This window comes from Salmo trutta, chromosome 9 (assembly GCF_901001165.1).
Source record: "Salmo trutta chromosome 9, fSalTru1.1, whole genome shotgun sequence".
In the NCBI taxonomy this organism is placed as follows: Eukaryota; Metazoa; Chordata; class Actinopteri; order Salmoniformes; family Salmonidae; genus Salmo; species Salmo trutta.
In genome coordinates, this window is record NC_042965.1 from 4,416,589 (window position 1) to 4,440,018 (window position 23,430).

The 23,430-nt window shown below is 45.1% G+C and overlaps 1 protein-coding gene across 3 annotated transcripts in view; it reads left to right on the forward strand.

Moving 5' to 3' along the window:
- The window catches only part of slf1 (SMC5/6 complex localization factor 1), a 37,170-nt gene extending 13,846 nt beyond the window's left edge, over positions 1–23,324 (forward strand). For 2 of the 3 annotated variants that reach the window (XM_029762152.1, XM_029762154.1), the window contains 4 exons: positions 2,369–2,448; positions 5,875–5,967; positions 6,853–7,035; positions 22,453–23,324. In XM_029762152.1, coding sequence (XP_029618012.1) covers positions 2,369–2,448; positions 5,875–5,967; positions 6,853–7,035; positions 22,453–23,000 — 904 coding nt within the window. In that variant the 3' untranslated portion in view covers positions 23,001–23,324. Of the gene's footprint in view, positions 1–2,368; positions 2,449–5,874; positions 5,968–6,852; positions 7,053–22,452 lie in introns of all 3 variants that reach the window. The other variant, XM_029762153.1, reaches the window with a different exon arrangement.
- Positions 23,325–23,430: the final 106 nt, after the last annotated feature.

Below are 23,430 nucleotides of genomic sequence, written 5' to 3' on the forward strand. Positions count from 1 at the left end.
CATGCCTTGAAAATATGCAGACCGACCGACGTAAATTTACTTTGAATTGTAATACTTCTGACAGCGAACTTTCTAGCTGAGCCCATAACTTTTGGACTTGATGACATTCCCAGAAGGCATAGATTATTGAATCCTTGTTAGTTTTACACTTAAAACGTGACTCTGCCGTCGTGCTGTAGAATTGGTGAATGTTGTCGCTTGTATAATACATTCTACACGTTAGTTTATACTGTATTAAGCATACATTTTCCTTAACTGTCATTTTGTTAATGTTCCAACATTCCCTCTATCTTGTGCCAATATCAGTTATATTTAATTCATGGTTCCAGTAGTGTCAGTTGGATAGGCTCTCTGCAAGGTAAGCTATACAAAACCTATCATATGAACATCCTTTTTTGACTCAATAGGATTTCCTTGAGATTGCCCTGATGTCCCAAACATTTCAAATAGAAATTTCGTGACATGAAAGTTGCATGTATTTGAAAATATCTACATTGGTCAGTCCGAAATTGCTTTTTACAATTATTTCCTATTACTAAGTCATTTACGGTTTCTATGCCTTTAGCTGTCCATGTGGACCAATTTATCGGTGAATTCTGAAAAGCTTGCTGGTTTTGTGTTCTACCCGGTAATTAATTGCATACACCTGGGGTCCCAGGTCTAAATTTGTCCCCGATTAGAGGGGAACAATGGGAGGGGAAAAAAGCAGTGGGACTGGCTTCGAGGTCTCGATTTGAGTTTGAGGGCTCTATACTATTCATTGCCTGTTTTGTTACATAAATTGAAATTAGGCAAACTTTTTAGAATTTTTGCAACCAGGAAATGGCGGAGCGATTTCTGCCTATTGTACTGTTTTTTTTTTAAATTAAATAAATCTGCTTTTTATGACCAAAAAATAACCATTTAGGTGGCTTCAAATGCAATTTAACAAAAGCAATGTCAGTTGTGGAAGGGTTTCTTATGTTGCTGCCTCTCTGATTCTGAGGTGATCTTTATCACACCTTGTGGGGTGGAAATGGCACTGGAGAGAGTCTGCTGCCTGTGTGTGTGTGTATTTTGTGTTAGTGAATGGCTTATTGTACAATGCCCCAGGGCTTGCAGTGATCCTGCACCCAGAGTGACAGAATGATAATCCTCTATAGTATGGACGATCATAGAGGAATCGGAGAGGCTAGGCTCTCTCGCCAAGTCTGTTGCCCGTCTCCCCATGTGGACAGGGTACTTTTTGAGTTAAGTGGGATGAGATAAATGTTTCTCACACACACGCAGGCACTTCTGATCTCTTCACAGACTTGTCCCTGCTAATAACAAGCTACGTGACAGAACGTGTGTTCCTCCCACACTGTCGGGGAGATTCCGCCCGGGTTCTGAACAGCCCAATTACCAGGGAACAAGCAGACTTCCCTGTAGTAAAGCATGCCTCCCCTCTCTCTCCTCTTCACTGTCACCCACATGTCAGAAGTCCTGCTGGCAGCCAGGCAACAGGTCTCCCCTCCGCACACTCACTCACAGCGCTACTGACAGCCATACAGCTATTAGCACTACGCAGCTTTGAAGAGCGCACTTTCACTACTTCGTCTTTACTTCTTTCTCATAATTTCCTTTTTCCCCGTTGAAATGACTCGTTTGGGGTTTTACTTACTAGGCGGAGGAAAAGTGACGGAAAAAGGACCTGTGATGCCCACAGTGTGGTAATTTGATCAAGCGCGTCGTCGCTAGCTAGATGGGACGTTGTCGCGGTATTCTACGGCCAGGTCACACAGCTCAGTCTGTAGTGTTATTGCTGCATGGCCAAACTGGTCGTCTCTCCTTGACCACGTCATCATTAATACTGTAGGAAATATTGAATTGCATTCTAGAGGATTCATTTACCCAGCGTCCTCCTTGGTGTTTTACACTACCTCACAGGATCCATTTCCTCAGTGCAATTGGGGTGTGACCTTCGTTTTGGTTATTCTTCAAACGAGGGGGAGCAGTGGAGACGAGCAACACGCTGACTGCACTGTATTTGAGAGTATGGGCTTTAGTAGGTGCACAGTGCTTCATAGTGACAGCCATTAAAAGACTGTGCTGGGAGTATCTCTTTGCCAGGGTCCTGGTAGTTGTCTGTTTGAATGAGGCACAGCACTGGCCCTGTACACACTGCTGCCACTGCTCTGTTACTCAGAGGATGTTCCATTGCTTTGTGTGCCTGTCTGTCTGAGTCTTCCTAACATGTAGGCTTACTATTCCCAGCTGTGAAAGGAATTTCCTCTCTATGGACATTCATTGTGGCAGTGTTAAATACTTTGAAGAAATGCCAGTCATCAGATGGCCATGATGATAATGTTTGATGTCAGACCTTACCCTGTCTCCCGTCTCTACCCAGAATGGCCAGCAGTCTGGTTAACGGAGCAGGTCTGGGCAAGGAGAACATCCCCAGAGGTCTCAACCGTGTCAACACAGCAGGTAACACGAACACACACACACACACACACACACACACACACACACGCTTCTCTGCATATTTGCAAGCAAAAAAATATTTTTCATAGACTGATGCACAGGACTAGGTCATCAGTAGAGCGAGGACACGAGAGCCTTGTCATCCGTTTGAACTTAATGACGAGCCCATTATGTATTTATAAAGCCATGGATTAGCAGATGGTGTAGATTCATAGTGGTGGATTCAATAGGCTTTTCTCGTCTGTAACGAGTTCACCTTGTTTGCCACCTCTGGCATTCTCATTGAAATTCCACACACTGTTTATTTTTTGGATCTATTATTCACATTTTTTAGGGTAAAAAAAGAAGAATAATCGCACGGATAAAAGAGAAACGTGGAAATAATGACTAAAGACAACACCACCACGGGTACACAATGGTCGTCAGATCCCCAGTTTAAGAATATTAAACACAGCAATTAGGGCTGTGCTGTGAAAGTGACTTACTGCGTGCAGAACTTCCTGCACTTAGAGGCTTGGCACTCTGTGTGAACTCTCTGAGGTGTCAGCGCTCATATCTCCCCTCTCACCTGATCAGAAAGGCCCTGCTCCAGAGCCAGGGAGGTGGTGTAGGGGAGGGCAGGCAGGAGACTCCAGGCTGTTTGCATGTGTTGTTTTTCCACTACGTGATCTCTATACCGATGCGCTCAGCATAAATTTTTGATGAACCATCAGCACATCTCTCTCTCTCTCTCACTTTCTCTCTCTCACACAGATTTCATATTGCTTTCCTATGAGCAATTTTTCTGTGCTGCATATCTTAAACTCTACGGCCACTGGGTCTCCCCTCTAGCAGCTGAGAGGGGCTGTGGGTTTAGGAAGGTCGTTTTCTGTGCTCTGGCAGTTCTACAGTCTCCTTGGTGTAAGTTCTGTCCTGACTCCACTGTTGAATTTCTTGGGTGCTGCTAAAATCGCTAGCATTGAGGAGAGCCGACTCTTACAGTAGGTGAGGTACAACATTAAAAAGTGGCATATTGTACCCCCGCTTCCTGTTAGAACACTCAATTGAAATCGCATCGCTATCCAGTGACCACCGTCTTGTGATACTCTCTACACACATCAAATCGGTCCCGTCATGTCACCGATCAAGCCTAGTTCACAACATTCTTCCGCAGTTTTTCAACTTCCATGGCAAGCCAGGTTTGGTGTTTTTTTTTTTTATACAGTAGGATATTACCATCCAAGCATGTACGAGGTTGTACATTCAGACATAGTTTTCTAGCACTGTTCTGACAAATAGCGTTCTTATTGGAACCGATTGCCAGCAGCTTTTTGAACCAGCTTGCCAGTCAACACCTAGCACGGCTACACAGACAGAGTGGGAGGGAGTTCAACACATGCATTCAACTTTTCTATTTAAGAGTGAAATGGGGGATTGTTAGAGGGATTTATAGAAAAGGACAGGCGGATTTATCCATTCCGTGCTTATAAATGCTGAGCATGCAATTACCCCTATAATGGAGGCATTTCATCCAAATTGGAGCCTTTACAGTGATTTAACAGTGCGTGGATTGGGCCTGGCATTTGCAAGGATGTGTACACATGGGGAGCTGTGGAATGGGTGTTTAATCACAGCGTTTTAGAGGCTGTAATGGTGGAACACACTGCAGAACGCTGACCTGCCACAGTGCAGAACAACTCATTAAGGCCCACTTGGACTTCACTCTCTGTAGTCTAGTTATTGCTGGGTTTTTTTTCATGTGTATTATTCATTTGAATTTTATGTTTATTCGATTTGGAGATCATTTATTTACATGGAAAGAATGTGGTCTTATTTATCGGAGTTTCTTAGCTGTATTATAGAAAGATTGAGGAAGTAGTCCTTATGAGGGAGAGGCTGCGTTGGAAACTGTGCTCATGTCGGCCATCTTGGCTCCAGTGTATTCCTCGCTGCATGGTGTGAGAATATTGGTAGGGACCAGTAACTCAGAGAGGAGAGTGTGCAGTTGGGTTCACGGTACTTTTCTGGGAAGCTCCACCGCCAGATCCGATCCACCAGTACCGGCTGTCCCTTTAAAATCCGGACTATTCCAGTTGGACATAACGGACAACACCGCATTCCAAAACCCATAACTGAGGAGAGGCAGGATTAATTTTGGATTTCCTGTGTTTTGGGCTGGCGAGAGGCAACGCACCAAAGAGACGCTGGGTTGCTCTGCAAGTGACGGTGTTTTTTTCGAGGAGGGCGCTGGGGCATGATACAGCAGGGCAACTAGGCACTGGAAATCTGAAATATATTCCACACAACACAAGCTACCCTCCGCTTTGTGGCTTACCTCTGCATTTTGACACGAAAAAAAGAAGAAAGAACAGTGAACCATTGCTGTTCCTCGTCCAGATGTTGTCGAAGCTCCAGATAAACAGCGTCTCTTTCTTTGCTGTCTCGCCCTTCAACCTCTTTGTCAGGTGGAAAACACATTTAATGTGTCTAATGCAACCTCAAAGACACCTCTGGGAAGAAAGGAACTCTTCAAGTTGAAAGCGTCGAGCATTTTCAATATTTCGCTGTGCCTTGAAATGCAGCAAGCCTCTCTTCCTCTTCCCTGCACTCTTGCCTGTCCTGTCTCTGTCTGCCCTCTCCTCCCTTTCTCCCCTCGTTCCTCTCCTCCCACTCCCCATGCCCTGCTCTGTGCTCCAGTGAAGCCTCTGTATGGCCAGGCAAGCTAGTAAAGCATTTATTAGGAATTCTGCAGTCGTGTATTATACTGGCTAGCAAAGAGGCACTCATGCTTGGCCTTTAACTTTCTTGTGAAGTTCAGCCATACATGAAAATAGGGGGTACTGTCCCTCCTAATATATTCCTGATTTAATATTGTATCAAAAAGAGAGCGGGGGGGAAATGTAAATAAGTCTTTTGTGTCTGGGTGTTGTAGTTTGCTGATTAAATATCACGTGGTACGTTGGTAATGCCCAGTGGAGCTTTTGAACCCTGGATGTGTGAAGAATCCTTTTTGGAGCCTTTGTGCCTGGGCTGTGTACCATAACTTCCTCCAGAGGAACAATACGTGACAGGAAGAGGCTCTTCTCACACTCACAGCCCGTTTATTAACTTTGTGGGGCTCTGGTGTATGTGGAAAATCCCTCTGTCCCCAAAAAAAGAGGGAGGAGAAAGAGCCCAATTCACTATCTTTTTTTTTAATAACTTTATTATTATAATTTTTTTTTTATCTGCCCCCCGTTTCTCATCTCTCCTCTTAAATCGCATTCTCATTGGAGGCTCGCCTTTTCTTTTTTTAGGTCAATTTTTTTTGTGGTCGTTGGGGACATTTCTTCAGTACATTATTGGTGTGTGAGTGTGTAACAGGGGACAATGGGTAAGACACACCCTAATTTTGGATTTCTCTTTTTTTACATCTTCTCCTTTGTGCCCATTGACGCGGTCCTGGCGAAGGCGAGACACTCCTCCACAGAGCCTGCAAGAGGAACCAGGTTGAGACGCTGCTCCAGATCCTAGCACTTCCTGGGACCGACGTCAACGTGAAAGGTAGGTCTCTTCCCCCCCCCCTCTCTCTCTCTCTCTCTCTCGCTGCTTCCACTTTAGGGTGTCGTGGATCGATCTTAACGTAGATTTAGAGAAGGAAGGAAGGAAAAGAGAAGTGTGCGTCATCAGTGAAACCTTTAGCTAAAATGCGAAGGGTGTGTCTTGGAGGAACGGGGTGGGTTGGAGGTTAGATTCACAGTCGCTCTGCCAAGTGAACGCACTTCCTCTTATATTTCCACCTGTTTTTTTGTTGTTTTTTTTCCTCCCAGGGCAAATATAATAATTCTTCCTTTTCAGTCCATTTCAATGGCTTATGCAGATGCAGCGTTAGTTTAATAGTTCAGATGTGTTGCTTGACGGTCGTCTAACGTGCTAAGTGGAGATTGGGTGAACGGGACCAAGAGTAAAGCCGGAGACGGGATGGCGAAAAGGAATCGGGACAAACTGAAGGGCTTGAAGTGGTGGGAGGATTAGTTTGAGTACGATCTCTATGCTGTAGTGACATGGAACGCAAACCTGTCCCCATAACGAGGCCTCTGGTCTCCTCTTGTTTAACGTTAGAGCACAAGAACGACTACACCTACAGAATACACCAACCTACCTCCCGCACTAGGTATAGATTTAGACTTGTTTCTTCAGATCAATATAGATTTTAAGCTATTAAATATTACGTTTTGGTGTGTGTCTAGCTTTGGATGTAGAGAAATTGGTTTTCAAACGAAAAGATGGCTGCTATTAGCTATAAAGATATTAGCAGTATAATATGTTGTTTGATGGTTGTCATGTGTGCTGTCGTCCATTTAACCCATAATGCAGAATTCAATCTTTAAAATATAGTTGGATGACCGTTTTTGTCTGTGGTGTATGTCTGTGTGTGTTACTACTCAGACAACGCAGGCTGGACGCCCCTGCACGAGGCGTGTAACCATGGCAGCCGTGCGTGTGTGGAGGCCCTGCTGCGCCACCGGCCCACCCCTCACCTGTACGGCCAGGTGGGTGGAGTCAGCCCGCTACACGATTCGCTGCTCAGTGGACACACGGACATCGCCATGATGCTCCTGCAGCATGCAGGTCAGTCAGCGCGCATGGTATGCCGAAACTTCTGTACTTTTTCCATTCTGGAACATTAAATATTAAGTCAAATGTTATTTGTCACATGTGCCGAATACAACAGGTGTAGACCGTGAAATGCTTAATTACAAGCCCTTAACCAACAATGCAGTTCAAGAAATAGTTTAGAAACTAAAGTAAAAAATAAAATAAGACAATAAAATGACAATAAGGATATATCAATCAAATTCAATCACATGTATTTATAATGCCCTTTTTACATCAGCTGATGTCACAAAGTGCTGTACAGAAACATATCCTAAAACCTCAAACAGCAAGCAATGCAGATGTAGAAGCACGGAGGGTAATTTGTACATGTTGGTAGGGGTAAACTGACTATGCATAGATAATAAACAGCGGGTAGCAGCAGCGTAAAAATAAAGTGGGGGGGGTGTCAATGTAAATAGTCTAGGTAGCCATTTTGATTAATTGTTCAGCAGTCTTATGGCTTGGAGGTAGAAGCTGTTAAGGACCCTTTTGGACCTAGACTTGGCGCTCCGGTGCCGCTTGACTTGGGTGACTGGAGTGTTTTGAAAAAAAATGTTGGGCCTTCCTCTGACGGTTCGGTACTAGAATTATTACTTTTGCTACTTCTGTCAAATGTGTCTCACGTTGTATAGAGATTAAGAGGAACTCTCGAGACTTCTAAATATTTTTTGAAACCTCCCACTTTGGGCTGGATGTGTCAATGTGTAGTTCATTCATGCAGAATTACTGTTTTACCTCAATTAGCCATGAAATCCCTAGTTTGAATGCAGCTGTTTTTCTGGAAGCAGTGCTGTGCCATTTTTCCTGTATTTTCATGTGGGCCAGCCCCTAGCAATTCAATTTCAACCAATGAGCTTCAGCCCCTCAGCATTTGAGTGACAGCTAGCAAGAGGCACATCATGCGCACACAGCAGAGTGAGAGCGAGAGCAATGACGAAGTGCACATATCATATATGACGTAGTACGCAATTTTAGGGGACCGCTCTTGGCTCGTGAGCACTACTTTCAAAACAACTGGCTTAAAAGTACCGGAGAATATCTTTTAGTACCTTACTGTAATAGTTTGTATTAAAATGGGCAAAAATAGCTTTTTATCAAAAACAATTTCAAGCAAGAATTTTGCTAGCATTTTGTGAGTGGTTTGACTGGGGGGGGGACTAAAAACAAGCTGTTATTGGCAGAGAGATTTGGAACTTGTTTTGTTATTGGTCTGTTAACCAATTTACCACATGGTGATGTCACTATGGAAAGCCAACTCCCACCCATGCTAACCTTCTGATTTAGAAGGTCCTGTGTAGATTTGTATTTTCAACCAGCAACTATCAGGATATAACACTGATCAAATATGTTCCCACTTTTACAGTGTTCGTTTCAGCAGCTGTTGTACAATATGATGCAAAACAGGAAAAAATGAATTTTGACTGCACTGGGCCTTAATCACACTTGAATAGTGCAACACAGCATGAGAAATGTTGAAACATTACTGTCCGCAAAACAATGTCCATACAGGCTAGAACAGTCTACAGTACAAGAAGCTTCCGGCTTTGTGGGCTAACTTTCCTTGCTAGCTTACAGCTGCAGCTAACGTCAATTCACTACCCTAGTACTTTTTGTGTGTGATAATACACAAACCATAACACAAAATAAGCTGATTTCAAAGCCGATTGTCACCAAAAACGTTAAACATTCACTTAATCATCTCTCCCTCAAGTCTCTCCCTCAAACTCCTCGTGAATGATGTCATTACTGGGTCTTAAAGAGAGAGTACACACTTTTTATAAAATAAGATTGCTACTTCCATGCAAATGTCTTTTACCAGCACTAATTTAAGTCCCAAATGGAAGGGGAAGCAGATTGTTCAATAACTCAATGCATGCACAAACTCCTATTGAATGTGCATTCACCTGAATTGTGAATAGGCCTAGGCTATATCTTGATTCATCCAGTTTATCAATGGAGATTTACCATTCAAATAAATGATTACCATTTCGTTATGCCGTTAGATTGAGAAAAACAAAGTCAAAAGTGTAATTGATTCATTAATGCATACATGGCTGTCTGAAAGACTTCCATAAAACATTTCAAATCTAATATGATATTGAACTCAAAAGATGCCCACCAATTAAACAGTAGCTAAGTTTATCAGTCTGAATAAAATGTCATTCTTTGACTTTGGCTAATACGACTTATTTTTTTGACGTGGTGTCATGATGGTGTCGTGGTACTAAACCTGGTATCGAATTCAAAATGGTGGTACCGTGACCACGCACACACAGACAGAGAGAAACAAGTGCATAGATTCACACACAAGGTCAAAGAGTTACTTTATTGGTTTCAGTTTGAGGGCTAGCCTATTTGGACTACTATAGTATTTGGAAAAGTAGCCTAACCATTGAATGAGGTGAGAGGAATATGGATGGATGAATGAGTCTGAAATGTAGCTTTGATGTATCAGGGAAATTGGCACTGGACTTTAGCGGCCTAGCAGTCTTATGGCCACAGTCTCAAATCTAAATCATCTATGCATCTCTACTATTCCCCCCCCCCCCACTTCCCCCTCTTCCTTTCTGTGTTCAATCGCAACGTCTGTCCAAACGTATTACCCATCCACTCATAAGATGTCTGTTAATGTCTTTTTGAAGAGATTAGAGTCGTCAGGTTCTGCCGCTTGTGAAATTCACACGCTGGTTTGGTGGGAAATGTGTCACAACAGAAATAGTTTGTGTGTCTCTGTGTGTTTGCTTGCCACATGCAATTGCTGTTTGGGAGCTTTGAAGTGAGTGTGACGTGTGTCAAAATGAAATGGGGGAGGAGGTGGTGGTTGCATAGCTGTGTGTGTGTGTGTGTGTGTGTGTGTGTGTGTGTGTGTGTGAGATGGTGGAGGGGGGGATGGGTAGGTGTGTGGGGGGGTAGACAGCGTTGAACAAGACTCCCATGTAGGCTGCCGCCACTTCCCTGCCTCACTCTCCAATTTGACTAATTATAGTTAATTTGATTTGGCTTTCCTATTAACACATGTATATATTCTGTCCTCAAAAAGTAAATTAGATTGGGATTGTTTGGTCCCGGTGAGAAAACGGAGGAGGAGTTTTTTTTTTGCGCGGTGACAGGAAGAAAAGGAGCAAATTTAAAAGGGGTCAGAGGAAGAGACTGTTTGCAAAAGGAAAGTGTGCGTGTGAGCCGTCTGTGTGGGCTGCACCAGTCACTGCGAGCCTTGTCTTACTAGGACTCCGCTCGGTGCTGCCCGCTCGGCCACATCGCTGAGAGATGGATGGATGGAGCAACTGCTGCTGGAGAAACGAGAGCCCGCTCACAAATTAACACGCAGCTCTTTTTCCCCCCTCTTTCTTTCACTTAGTTTCTACTTCTTGACGTTGTGACTGGAGGTAGTGAGGCTAGCTGGGGAGCGGGAAGGGGTTGCAGTGTGTCTGTCTGTCCCCATGGACACCACTGGCCTTCAGGCTGACCGATGGAAAGGACAGAGCGAGCGATTCCCGTTGAATAGAACATTCGAACCAGGGGCTTTGATTAGCAGGTGGCTGGGTCCGACACATTAAGACAGTTGTGGAGCTACTTGGACAGCTGCTTGGCTCCATTTACCACTCATTCAGCTTAAAGAAGAGGGTCAAGTAAAGTAACTACAATGTATTCATACGTTTTCTACTGACTATTTGGTTTACAATGATTACTGAATACATTTATACATGGAAAAAAAGATATTTCGTGGTGGGGTTAGCTAGCAAGCGTTGTAGTGGTTACTAAATGTCTGCTGCCTGGCTGTCACCCTGTTGTGTTGTTGTTCCCAACAGCCAAACTCAGCTGAGCTGCCAGGGCTTGGTCGGAAAGGCAGCTCTCGCTGCCACTGCCAAACAAACAAGGCCTTTCAATGGCAGTGTTGTAACCCTGAAATAATAACCCTGGCTGGAGGACACAGAGGGAGGGAGGGAAAGGGGTGGTGGGGGTTGGAACGCAGGGCCCAAACCCTCGACCCTGGGGTGCTGGCGGGGAAAGCATGCCATGGCTCAGGGCGAGGCCTGCTCTCTCCCCTCCCTCTCTTTACCCTCCCTCTGCTCTCTGAAGACTTGCCCACACGACCCTGTGTGTGTTAGCGTGTGTGCCCGCTTGCCGTGCCCCCTCCTCGGCTGTGAGTGTTTAAATTTTGCAGGATGACCAGAGAGAGAGAGAGAGAGCGCGAGAGAGTGCCCCTGATTGGAATGGAAAATGACCTGGAGCTGTGGCTGAGCTCTGAGTGGCTCCAGAGAGGCGTGGAGCGAGGGAGAGAGAGGCAGGAAGAAAAGAGCCTTCTGTCGCCCTGCACCTTAATCACTGGTGGGGCGTGGGCTCAATACAGCCACCCATGTTAGTAAGCAGACCAAGTCTGCTTAGCCTAGCAACCCTCTACATCCAGTCTCATTGAGGCCCAGCTAAAACAGTCCAGCCAAACCACTCATTTAGATTAGGCTACACTACACTAGGTTAATTAATTAGTGTCTTTTTTTTTTTTTGTACTTTTCTTTCCTCATCACGAGCGTCTGCTCAACCGTAGGATAAAGAGGAACTGCACCCGCTGATTTAACCTAGTTTTTTGGCTTGCTCTTCAAGAAATGCTGGCTGCCATGACAGAAGCCGAATGTGAGTTGGCTTGGGGGTGTGACTTGATGTGGGTGTTTCTTGGGTGTGTCCTTGCCACCACCAAGACACACCCATCTGTCAGAACCTTGGCAGCAGATGTCCCCCCCCCCCCCACTCAATCACAACGAACAAACCTGCAGGTGGAGCTCAATAACTACAGGCAGGTGTATGGTGACATGCCGGAGGAAGCTTTGAATAGGTCAGTAGCCTACAGTAGCCTATGCAGGTCAAATCGTTATGTCACATGGTTCGTAAACAACAGGTGTAGACTAACAGTGAAATGCTTACTTACGGGCCCTTCCCGACATTGCAGAAAGAACATTATAGAAAAATAGTAACACAAGGAATGAATACACAATGAGTAACTAAGTGTTTTGATAACTTTCAAATGTAGTAACAGGTCCATGTAGAATAAACAACCCTTTACATAATACTATAGAGGCAGTCTTCTGCTAATATAACAATGTGCACCTTTCACCTTTCATTGTCATTCCCAGCTGTGACAGATACTTTGCCTATCGGCGTTTTTGTATGCTGGTAATGGGGCTACCTTGGCAAACATGTCAGAGTGGTCATACCTTCCTGTGTGGTGTCCCTTATACAACAGGAGTTCCCAGATCCTGGTGCAGAATACACAGGGTTTCTCCCTCCCCATACTGACTGATACCATTCAATAAAAAAATATATAAAAAAGACAATACAAGAAAAAGTTGTCTCGTATAATTTGTATGCTGAGTGCCAGGTCTCTCTCTATTCAGAGACATCAGTATCAAGCCTGTCTGTCAGTCTGGACTTCATCACAACATCTTGCAAATCTCCATGGCTCCATACATGTTTCTGTGAACACACACAGTCACAGTTCTATTACCAACGGCAGTTAGGATCGGTGATATCTGACACACAAACAGGTGCTACTTTGAAGTTTGACCAGGTCAGATACAAGCTACTCAATGATGGTCTCCCCATCAAACGACTGAGGCTCCAGTCCATCTGTAGAAACGGGCAGAGTTGAGGCAGAGTTCATCAGTGGCACATGGAATGAAAAGGGTTTTGCTATTACTGGACATTTACCTTGTCGACCGTTGGTGAGCAGGTAAGGGGTGAGGCTGCAAACTGGACATCTATCGAACCGCTGCAGCAGTCAATCTTATGAAGTGATGTTGACTGGGAGGGCCTGTGACAGGGCGACGTAATAGACAGCCAAGTGGTAAGTTGCATTTTGTTCTAAATAAAAGGACAAAGCTTTTTGCTAATGCACTAAAATTACTCTACTAGATGTATCTGCTTGGCTGGGAAATTAGCCTATTTTATCAAGCCAGGTATTTTTTTTATACAACTTTTCACAACACACATTACCTATCGTTGTTGATGAAGCCGTCTGTGCCATCTGGGCAGTAACTCGGGTCACGATCAGAAGCCTCATGGTGTGTCCTTTTCATAGGAGTCGAGGGGGACTGACAATAAGTGGTGTCACAAGGGTACTTGTTGCGTGACACACTTTTATTCTGATGTCTTGCCTGACAAGCTGTGAAAATAGCTTGTGACAATGAAATTATTGGTCACTAAACCATTTGTAATCACATTGCTGGACATGTTATGATACCCACCTTTGGTCTTTCTGGTAGGTCCCTGCATCTGTTCATGACCAAGGGATCAGTCTGCCACCCAACTGTGCACTTTGTCTAACAGATAAACAGGGTCAACGATTGTCATCATCCCTAAATTATAAACATAGCTCGAGAAATAACGTAATCTCGTTTGGAAGCAAATTCTATGCTTTACAGATGTAGACTCGACTGGCTCCAGATTGGATTAGATTCAAGCCAGTGGGGCCGTTACAGTTGTCAACCAACTGTGACATGTTTTTGCTATGGCTCTGGGTTTGGTTTGAATTTGTTGATGCTAGTTAGTACACTGTTGTAGTCAGACATGAGTTAGCTCGTACCACCATAGCTGCATCCAATATTGTGCCCTAGACATGGGTTGCACCTGGAAGGCTAATGTGACTGTTTTGTCTAAGTTACACTAATTTAGAAATACGATGACATTGCTAAAATAGGCAAATAATTAGTAGGAAACAACTTTGTCATATGATGATGTCAAATGTACTTTAGTGAGATGGCAATGTTACTAGGTAAGGTTGACAAAATGAGCTAGCAATGCTAACGTTAGCATTGCTAGCTAAAATACTGTTGTCCCCTCAATCTTAGTTAGCTGGCTACCGGTATACTCATCACCACTGGGGACCAACAAACTCCAATCACCTATCCCCGCATGATAGGGTCCTTCGGCAGGGCATGCAACACCGGAGCCCCATTCAATGAAGCGATGTGGGAGTAGGGGCGGTTTGCACGTGGACATGATTGTAATCCAAACCCAACCTTCATTTACTCATTGTGACACCATGAGGTTACAAACTTTTAGACGACTTTGACAAAAATGATCATATTTACACATTGTAGTCAATTTTGACACTAGAATAAACGTTTCTGACTCAAAGGGATTAGTTGGTTTTTAGGGGCAGTAGCTCCTTAAAGCAGTTGCAAATTGTTCAATTGAGAACGGTGATTTATGTTCCACCAGTCCTCTTCTGCGGCTGCTTGTTTGTTAGTCACACCACCAAGCATTCATCAGCTTGTCTCACAGTCAGTCACCCTTCCCAAGCCAATCCCTTTTGAGTTCTGAATTCATGTTTGTGGAACTGAAAGACGTCATTAGCTCGGCGGCAAAGGAAGCAGCTTGGTCCCCTCAGATTTGTGTAGTGTCACAGATGTCCTCAGGCTGTGATGCGGAGCGCCGTTTCCAAAATGGCGGGTAAACCTTGCCTTTCTTGATCGGGGTCAACTCGGTAGTCGTCGCAGCTGGGACTGAAACCAGAGACCTTCTGGTAGCGACTGCTACGTTGTTAGCATGTTGCTTACCCATCAGTGCGGCCAGTGCATGTGTTTCAGCTGAACTTCAGGCTGGGTTTCAAAAGGTTAGGCCCTCCCTGGGTTCTCCACCAAATTTCTACTTACTCTTTCTCTCGCAACCTTTAATGGTGTTTTGGATGTCTCCTCTATCTGTAGAAGAGTTTCCCCTTTCATGCTCCTCTCACGTGTGTGTGTGTGTGTGTGTGTGTGTGCATGCAGGCAAGCTGATATTTATTCCAAGGTTGCACTTCTACTTGGGTTTGTGCTATTTGTCGGTCTTGCAAGATTTCTCGCAGCCCACCTAACCCCTTAAGGCCTCAAAGTACATTCACTGTACTTCCCACACCACCCCATCCACCTCCCTCTTAGACCAGACTAGCCCTCTGTTAGACCCACTTGCCTGGTGCTGTGTTTTTACTGACTATCGAGGCAGCTTAGGAAGGGAGGGAGGCTTCTTTTTATGCGAGTGGAGTAAACACAGGCCGAGCAACTCCCCCTGTAGCACTCCAATTTGTCCTTCTCTTCCAAAAGTCCAGTTCCGTGCCTTTCCTCTCAGAGGAACAAGGGGCGACGGGGTAGACACAAGCACGGCCCCAAGGTTAACGTCTAGCGTCTCTGTTTCCGATAGAGACGTAGCCGCATCCTTTTCCTATGACTGTCTCTTCTCTCTGTTCAGGCCGGACCTCAAAAACGCCAGCAATCGGTCTTCACTTGAATCGACTGTGTGTCGTCCCAAAAGACGACAACACCGTGTCCAAGAGCAACATGAATAAGCCGTAGTTCAGACGTATCGGATCACGGTTACCCAAAAGTAACATTTGCGCGAAGGTTGTCACTTCCCGTGAATCTGGCCACGAGAGATTTAAGACGAGTCAAGTCCTCTATATTATTACATTTTTCAAGCTGTGTTGAAACGTGTAGTAGTGAGTAGTTTCATAGACCCTCCATTTGTAAGAGGTCAAGTTGCCTACCCAGTTCCTTCCTTATGTTGTCCACGGGCCAATGAGGGTCCAAGGGCACTAAATCTGCTCGGACCCTTACACAGTAGGTCACAGGATATGAAGAGATAGTCTAACCTCTTTATCGAAAGACACGTGCCTACACCATGGATTTTCTTGGCCAATGTCATTTTTCTTAGCCATTTCCCCGCACTTCCTTAGTCATCTACTGACAAGACACTGTGCCTCATCGAGATTAATATCAAAGTGCTGCAAATGCATACAGCAGCCTGGACATCAGCACAAAGCCCGAATACTGGGCAGCGAGGGATTTACAATGTCGCCTCCAATCTGTTGATTCCTCGTCCTGTACATGTCATAACGGCTGTGTGTGGCAGGTGTGCCCGTGGCATGAACGTCGACTCGCTCCGTTCTGTGTCAGTGCCTGCCAGGGGATTACAGCTAGAGTCCAGCCTCCAACCCTAACCCTCTGGCCCATAATCTGCCTCTAATCTCTGTCCGCCCGGGCCTATGTTTGGGTGATGAGCCCTTCAACCGGATAGCTCTCATTACCACCGCTAACAAACAAACATCCCTACGCCTCAAGATACCGCTAGCAGGCTGGGTTCACTTAAAGATGTTGGGCTGCATCTCAATAATGGCAAGTGGTTTCTAGGGCTGTGACGATACCAGTGTCGCAGTCATTTTTTTTTTTTTTACATGGCAAAAAATGAAAACACGAAGGAGACCAAATTATGTTTTTTAAAAACCTGCTGTGTGTAAAATATTGTTTGCTATAGCTTGGAAAATAAATACGTTACTCTGGATGACAACATAATGGTGTTTGTTTCCATCGTTAGGGCTGTTTTCCTCAAGAAGTTAAATCAACTTTGTTATTTACCTCGCCACGACACTAACAAGTATGGCAATACTTATATCGTCCCGGCCATAGTGGGTTTGTTTCTTTGTCTCCTGTTCCCTTATCCACAGTGATTTCACCAAATCAGTCGTTTTTTTTTTTTTTTTTTGATCGGTGTGAAGGAAGGAAAGGAGACTAGGAGAGTAAGCTTTATTGTGCTGGCTGTTGAGATGTGTACATTGACTGTGGTTGGGCCGTGCCATTGGTTGATGCTGTGCTATTGTCTTCCAATGGTTGCTGTTGTTGTAGGGCAGGGGTGCTCCTCTGAGGGTGTGATGTGTTGCCCCTGGTCTCAGTTCACACAGTCTCTCGCTGTCTTTCTGTCAGGTGGAAGGGGAAATAGAGAGAGGGATGTTTACTGTGCTCTGCTGTGCTGTGGAGCTGCATCCCAGTCTGTTTGCCTCTGCGTCTCTCGTCTGGAACTAAAGCAGACACCGAGAGAGAGAGACGCACGCAGAGAGTGGGGGATGGAACTAGAACTCCTTGCTCTTTCACCCCTCCTCCACTCTGGCTTTTGTATTTCTTGTCTTTGCCTGCCCTCTAAAGGCCAGAGGGCTCTGTGCTCTGTGTGTGATGGTGTGTGTGGCAATCAGGCTGCGTCTGACTGGTGCAGGCTGCAGTAGCATTCGCGAGGCGTGTGAATTCCCCCGCCTGCACGAGCAGGGCTACACACACACACACACACACACACACACACACACACACACACGTAGAGCAAATAGCGTAATTACCCCTGCTCACATTTAATCCCCCAGGTGTTTTATTTATCTCCAGAGCAGCATATCTGACACATTGCGCCAATACCTGGACTCATTTTAATCGCTCTCCGTGATGCAGGAGCCAATATCGTACCAAGCCCTGGACACTCTCCCAACGCTCTCTGTGTGTGCGTGTAGGGGTTTGTGTATTTGTGTGTACAGTGTAAGTGTGAAGTAAAGCACTGACAGATTGTGAAGAGTAGGCAGCGGCTGATTCCGTTGGAGGGAGGGAGTCAGAATCGGTTTAGATCTTGCCACCAAATATGGTGATGAGAGGGAAGTCCAGTGGGAGAATATGGAGATGCATCAGTCCTTTTCAGAGTTGAGATCACTTTCTGAGTCAAAATACAAGCCGAGATCTACCGCTCAGATTTACATGACTTTAAATAAACGTAAGCCTATGTAACATTAACCAATTAAAAAGCAGTTGTGTAGCAATGAGGTTTGTGCAGTAGGCTATAGACCCAATACATTATCGCCGCATATTGGCTACGCTTTGAATTGCCGTGCCAATGTTGCTCTTCTCAGACTATTTTGAAATGATATAACAAACATTGTAGCCACTGTGTATAACCATTTGATCACACTGGTAATAGATCATTTGTTGTATTACTTGTGAGGCACAGCTGAGTGAGCATAATAATTTGTTTTAGTTTTTTACTGGATTGATGGCCTGCATCTGGTGGTCAGTTTGAGCAGAGGAAGGGAGCAGCGGTGAGGCTGCCTCTCACCTGACTCACCGTCCCTCCTCTCTCCCTCCCTCCGCTGGGAAAAGGGGGGACAGTCCTTCAGCTGATGGCGACACTTAAGTCGCGCTGCATTATTTCTGCCTCATGCACCAATTCATGTTGTTACTCCTATGAACACAGAAAGGTAAATATTCCTTGATGTTAAGAAAGGCACAAGCTGCTAATAATAACAGCACAAGCTTATGGAAACACGTTGCTGTGCTCATTCATTGCAGCTGCAGTGCTGGTTGTAGTGTTTGTGGAAGTAGGGAGAACACAAAGTGTTGACAGGGCTGAATACCAACTTAAACATGAACGTACTCATATAACGAATACAGCAAAGACCAGCTGTTTGTCTCTCTAGTCATAGTTTTAAACATTTTGAAATCTCACATGATCAACTTTGCTGTGCGTTCGAGGCTTCTTGTTTTTACAGTCTATGGCGTGAGGAAACTGTGCAGATGGTGATCTGATTGTCCAGCGGTAGGCCTATAGAGGTACCCTTGATTTGTTCCCTGGGCCTGTCGGGTAGGCGTTCTACCTTCAGACGCATAAAATGGGAACACTTTGTCTTCCTGGCGCTAGGGCTGCTGAATCAAGTGCTCCTACTGCCAACAAAAACAGGAACGCAAGGCATTATCGTTGTTTTGTTTTACAAAAATGTTTGGTGATCGACTAGGGAATGTTTGTAGATCGACCAGGTGACCACTGAGCTAGGTGAAACTTGGCCGACCATTCTGCAAATGTTCTCATTGATGAAACACTATCTCAATACAGTTTTCTGTTCCCCAAATTAAAATCTGTTTCGAACAGAGTGCACAAAGTTTTGTAGACTTTACCATTTCTAAAAGTTATAAAAAAATGGCATTTAGAAGGAGCACATGGGCGAATTGAGTTATTGCACATGTGCACTTCAGGGTAGGCGTTCCCTAACGAAAATATGCAAATACATGCTAGAACATGTTAGCTCGCTAGCTCATGCTTGGTTCTGCCCACTGTACTTCATTTGTTCCCATTTGGAAACTACGCCGATGAGATATCTTGGCTTAGTTACCGCTATTTTTGGAGCGCGTGTGTACGGGTTGACAGACACAGCCAGGCAGGATAGAAAGACCGCCACAGAGACAGACAGGTCTCTGCTGAATCCCCCCCCTACGCCTCTCTCTGTCTCTGTTACTCCCCCATGTTGTGGCCTGTCTGTCAGGCAGTTTGATATGGCGGCAGAGCGGCAGGCAGGCAAGGACCACGTCAAGCCTGCCTCACCCAGCCTGACGCACCACTCACAACTGATGGGTCTGATTTGGGCCCAGGCCTCTTTTGCAAGGAGTAGGGAGGGGAGGAAATGAATCAGCTCGGGGGGGAGAGCTCAGTTCACGGAGAAAGGGGGAGCAGAATAAGTGGTGGGTGGGTGGGTTGGTGGCTGTGCCCATCATACCCGACTGTAGGTTTAGTATTTGGCTTCCTGTATTTCAATAAGTGCCCTGTAGTTAGCAAGCATGTAGGGGAGGGCCACAGGATGTTTCAACAGAATTTACAGTCATGGATGATGGTGCACTTCTTTGCCAGGGATTTTTCACACACAAAAACATGGATCGTTGAAGGGCACTTGAGCTGAGCCTGCATTCTGTGGACTGAAAAGATACATTTTTTTCTTTTTGGAGAAGAGTTCCAAAAAGTACTCAAGAACATGGCCTTCTGCTATTGAAATGTTAATTGACGGTGTGAAAGGCACATGCAGAGCACAACCCAAGGCTGGACCCCTCACTGAAAGCTACAGCTATTGTGAACAAAATATTCCCACTTTGGAATCTATTTTTGAGGCGCAATCTGGAAGAAATGTGCCAAGATTGCCCATTTCCGACACAAAATTTCTCTCCCCCTCTCTTAAACTTGATAGACCTGGCAAATACTGTGAATGCTTCCCCTCAAGCCCCAAAGCCCTTTGCTTGAGCATGACATGACTGACCTGAAACTTCATAAGCACTCCTTTTCAATGGGCCTAATGGCAAGGCCAAATAAACCTGGAGTGGTTGGCTATTACCTGCTTTGTGTGAAGAACTCTTCTCACCTCGCCTACCTCTCTCTTTCCATCCCTCTATCCCTCCCCCACTCTCTCTATCCCTCTCTATTTCTCTCTAGAGCGGCTTTGATCGAAACCGTGCTCTTACGTCCTTGACTGCTGCTCCCTGGCTGACCTCTGCATTGTAAATGTCCCTGCTAATGTAAAAGTTTATGTAGATTAACGTGCCAATTTATGCAGATTGAGTTTTTGCCACTTGAGCTTGAAGCACTAAAAGGTAGATGAGAGCTGACCTCCCGTGGTACCCGAGTCATGTGCTTTACTTTCGTTATTCCTCCGAGCGCCAGAGCTGGCTAGCCGTATTCGAGTGGGAAAAAGAAAGAAACACTTAATTTGCAAGCTCCTTTTTCTCTCCACAAGTCGTGATGGCTCCCTTTTTTAAAAAGGGGTGTTCCTCCACTATAAAGTTCCATAATAAATAACATTATTTAGCGTGAGTACGGTATGCACAAGTCTATGTATTTACTGTGTGTGCGAGAGCGCCAACCAATAATTCCAATGTATGTACGGGATTTATTTTAATACCTAGTTAATGAACTACTTGAACTTTCTGAATGCCAACTTCCACTCGTAAGGTAAAGAACACCGTTCAGTGTATTAAATCGTAGGACGAAAAAGAGCCCTTTTTTTAAGCCTGATGCCGCCTCTGCACACGCGCCACACGCATCCAACAACAAGGACAACAATCGTCCTTCCTTTACCCGTCATGTTTCACAAGCCTCAGAGTGTCTGTCAAACAGAAACCGCTGCCTGGCTGTCTGTTGGCTGCCTTTCAGACTCTGTGGCGAATCGTCAGAGAGCCCTAAACTAGCTCACAAGTGGCGGGAACATTGCGGAGGTTGAGCAGTCAAGTGCCATCAAGTGCAGTTTGCCATAGAAATTGGATGTCTAAAAGCAAACAAAGGGATCGCACTCGGCCTGCTCCACATAGGCCAAGTGTGCGTGGGCCCGATGCTGGAAAAGGCTTTTATTATGAACACACAAAGGGAAGAGGAGAGAGGGAGAAGACAAGAAAATGTAAAAAGTACTTTAACACATTGCCCTACTACACACACTGAAACTGGCTTTGCGTTAAAATACATTTGTATGTACATACGTGTCATTTACAGTCCAACTGATGTCATATATGACACATGGGGTTCGTGAGAAGATCAAATCAGTCTTGTGTTTGAACGATAATAACTTTATTGTACTCTAGCCTCATCATATCGGTTTCCCAGCCCTTAGCAATGCCTCTGATTAATCTGCACTGACAGTCTAATGTGTTACATAAGCATGTGTAAACCTAAAACTCCTATTAGGTCACTATCTCACTGAGTCCCCAAACAACCACAACGTGACCAGTTAATCGTGTCAACATAAGTTAGCAGTGAGTTGAATGCCCTGGCTGGCCCTGTGGGTTAAAAGCTGTTCTCTTTCTCTCTCTGTCTCCACTATATATATATATATATATATATATATATATATATATATATATATATATATATATATATATATCTATATCTAAAGCAGTCCCAATGGCCCCCATGTAGTCTTACACTGAGTATGAAAAAAACATTAGGAACACGTTCCTAATATTGAGTTGCAACCTCTTTTGCCCTCAGAACAGCCTCAATTCAACAGGGCGTGGACTCTACAAGGTGTTAAAAGCGTTCCACTGGAATGCTGGCCCATGTTGACTCCAATGGTTACCACAGTTGTCAAGTTGGCTGGATGTCCTTTGGGTGGTGGACCATTCTTGCCACACATGGAACATTTTGAGTGTGAAAAACCCAGCAGCGCTGCAGCTCTTGACACACTCAAACCGGTGTGCCTGGCACCTACTACCATACCCCGTAGTAAATATTTTGCCTTGCCCGTTCACCCTCTGAATGGCACACATACACAATCCTTGTCTCAAATGTCTAAAGGCTTAAAAATCCTTCTTTAAACCTGTCTCCTCCCCTTCGTCTACACTGATTGAAGTGGATTTAACAAGTGACATCAGTAAGGGATCATAGCTTTCACCTGGATTCAGCTGGTCAGTCTGTCATTGAAAGAGCAGATGTTTTTAAATGTTTTTGTTTACTCAGTGTATTTTCATAATTACGTTTCTTAAACGCTCAACGGCGTGTTCGTTGTGTCATGATTTCATCACCGATGCTTCTCAGGCCCTAATTGCGCATGTATGCAATGTTTCAAAACATTACCATGTTTTCTTAAGAGTGCCTCTGTTTTAATGTAGTTTAAAGTTGTATTCAATTTGACTCCGTATCGCTCAGTCATACGATGGTGTAAATATGGTATTAATAGCAGTGGTTGAAATGCCCAAAATATTGAAAATGGCAACGAATGTAGAAACTAACTAGAAATCTAAAGTAGTCCTGTTGGGGTCAAGATGAAAGGTTAAAGTTGAACTCTGTCTCTGTCCATCTGTCCTGCAGGCTCTGAGCTGCTGCAGCAGAGGGACGGCCGTGGCCGGACAGCGCTGGACCTGGTCTCCACCGCCACGCTGAGGGAGGAGCTTCAACGCAGCGCCCTTGCCGGAGACGCGGCCCTGGAGGCCCTGGGGTCAGAGGTCAGAGACCTACCCTTCCTGGAGGCCTGCTCCTGCCTGCTGACTTGCCTGCTTCTCACCTACCAGCTAGAGAAGGCTGTCCCCTTCCCTCCCCCCTTCTCATCCTCCCAGGCCCAGGACAGGCCTCTCTCCCTGGGGGTGAAGCTGGCCAGAGCCCTGGAGAGCCACTCTGCCCAGAGGCTGACGGCGGGCTGGGGTGACCCACGGCTGGTGCGCCTGGCTGAGGACATGGAGACCGCGTTGGGGGTGGAGGAATGCCTGGCTCAGTTGTGCCCCGCTATCAGGGAGTGCCAGGGCCCACACACACGCCTCCTCATCACCCTGCTGGAGGAGATGAAGGCCCACAGAGCAGCGCTGCTCTCACACACACACACACACTGTGACACACACTGTGACACACACACACCTGACTGATAATGGACATTGACTGCGGCCGTGATTCAATCCAAGGCACGTTGTAGAGCAGAGCACTGTAACAGACTTTTAAAGGTATTTTATGCTTTAGCCAACATGTACAACATTTCCTGTGAATGTGATCTCCACTGCCTAGGTCCCTGCTCTATAACACGCGTTTGAGTGAATTGTGGCTTGCATAAATTATTGTTGTTTACATTTGTATTCACATTAATCATGTGACATTACACTACCACTGTTAGTCTTTTTTTTTTCAATTGTTCATACACATTTTCATGTAAACACTTTTTATAGATTTTGAATAAATATATTTTGTATTGAGAATTGGTAGAATATGTAATGATTCACAGCGGCTGCACAACTTCCTCCATATGGATGCAATCAAGGGCTAGGTAGGTAGTTCTATCCTAAAGGATAGGTAGGTTTAACC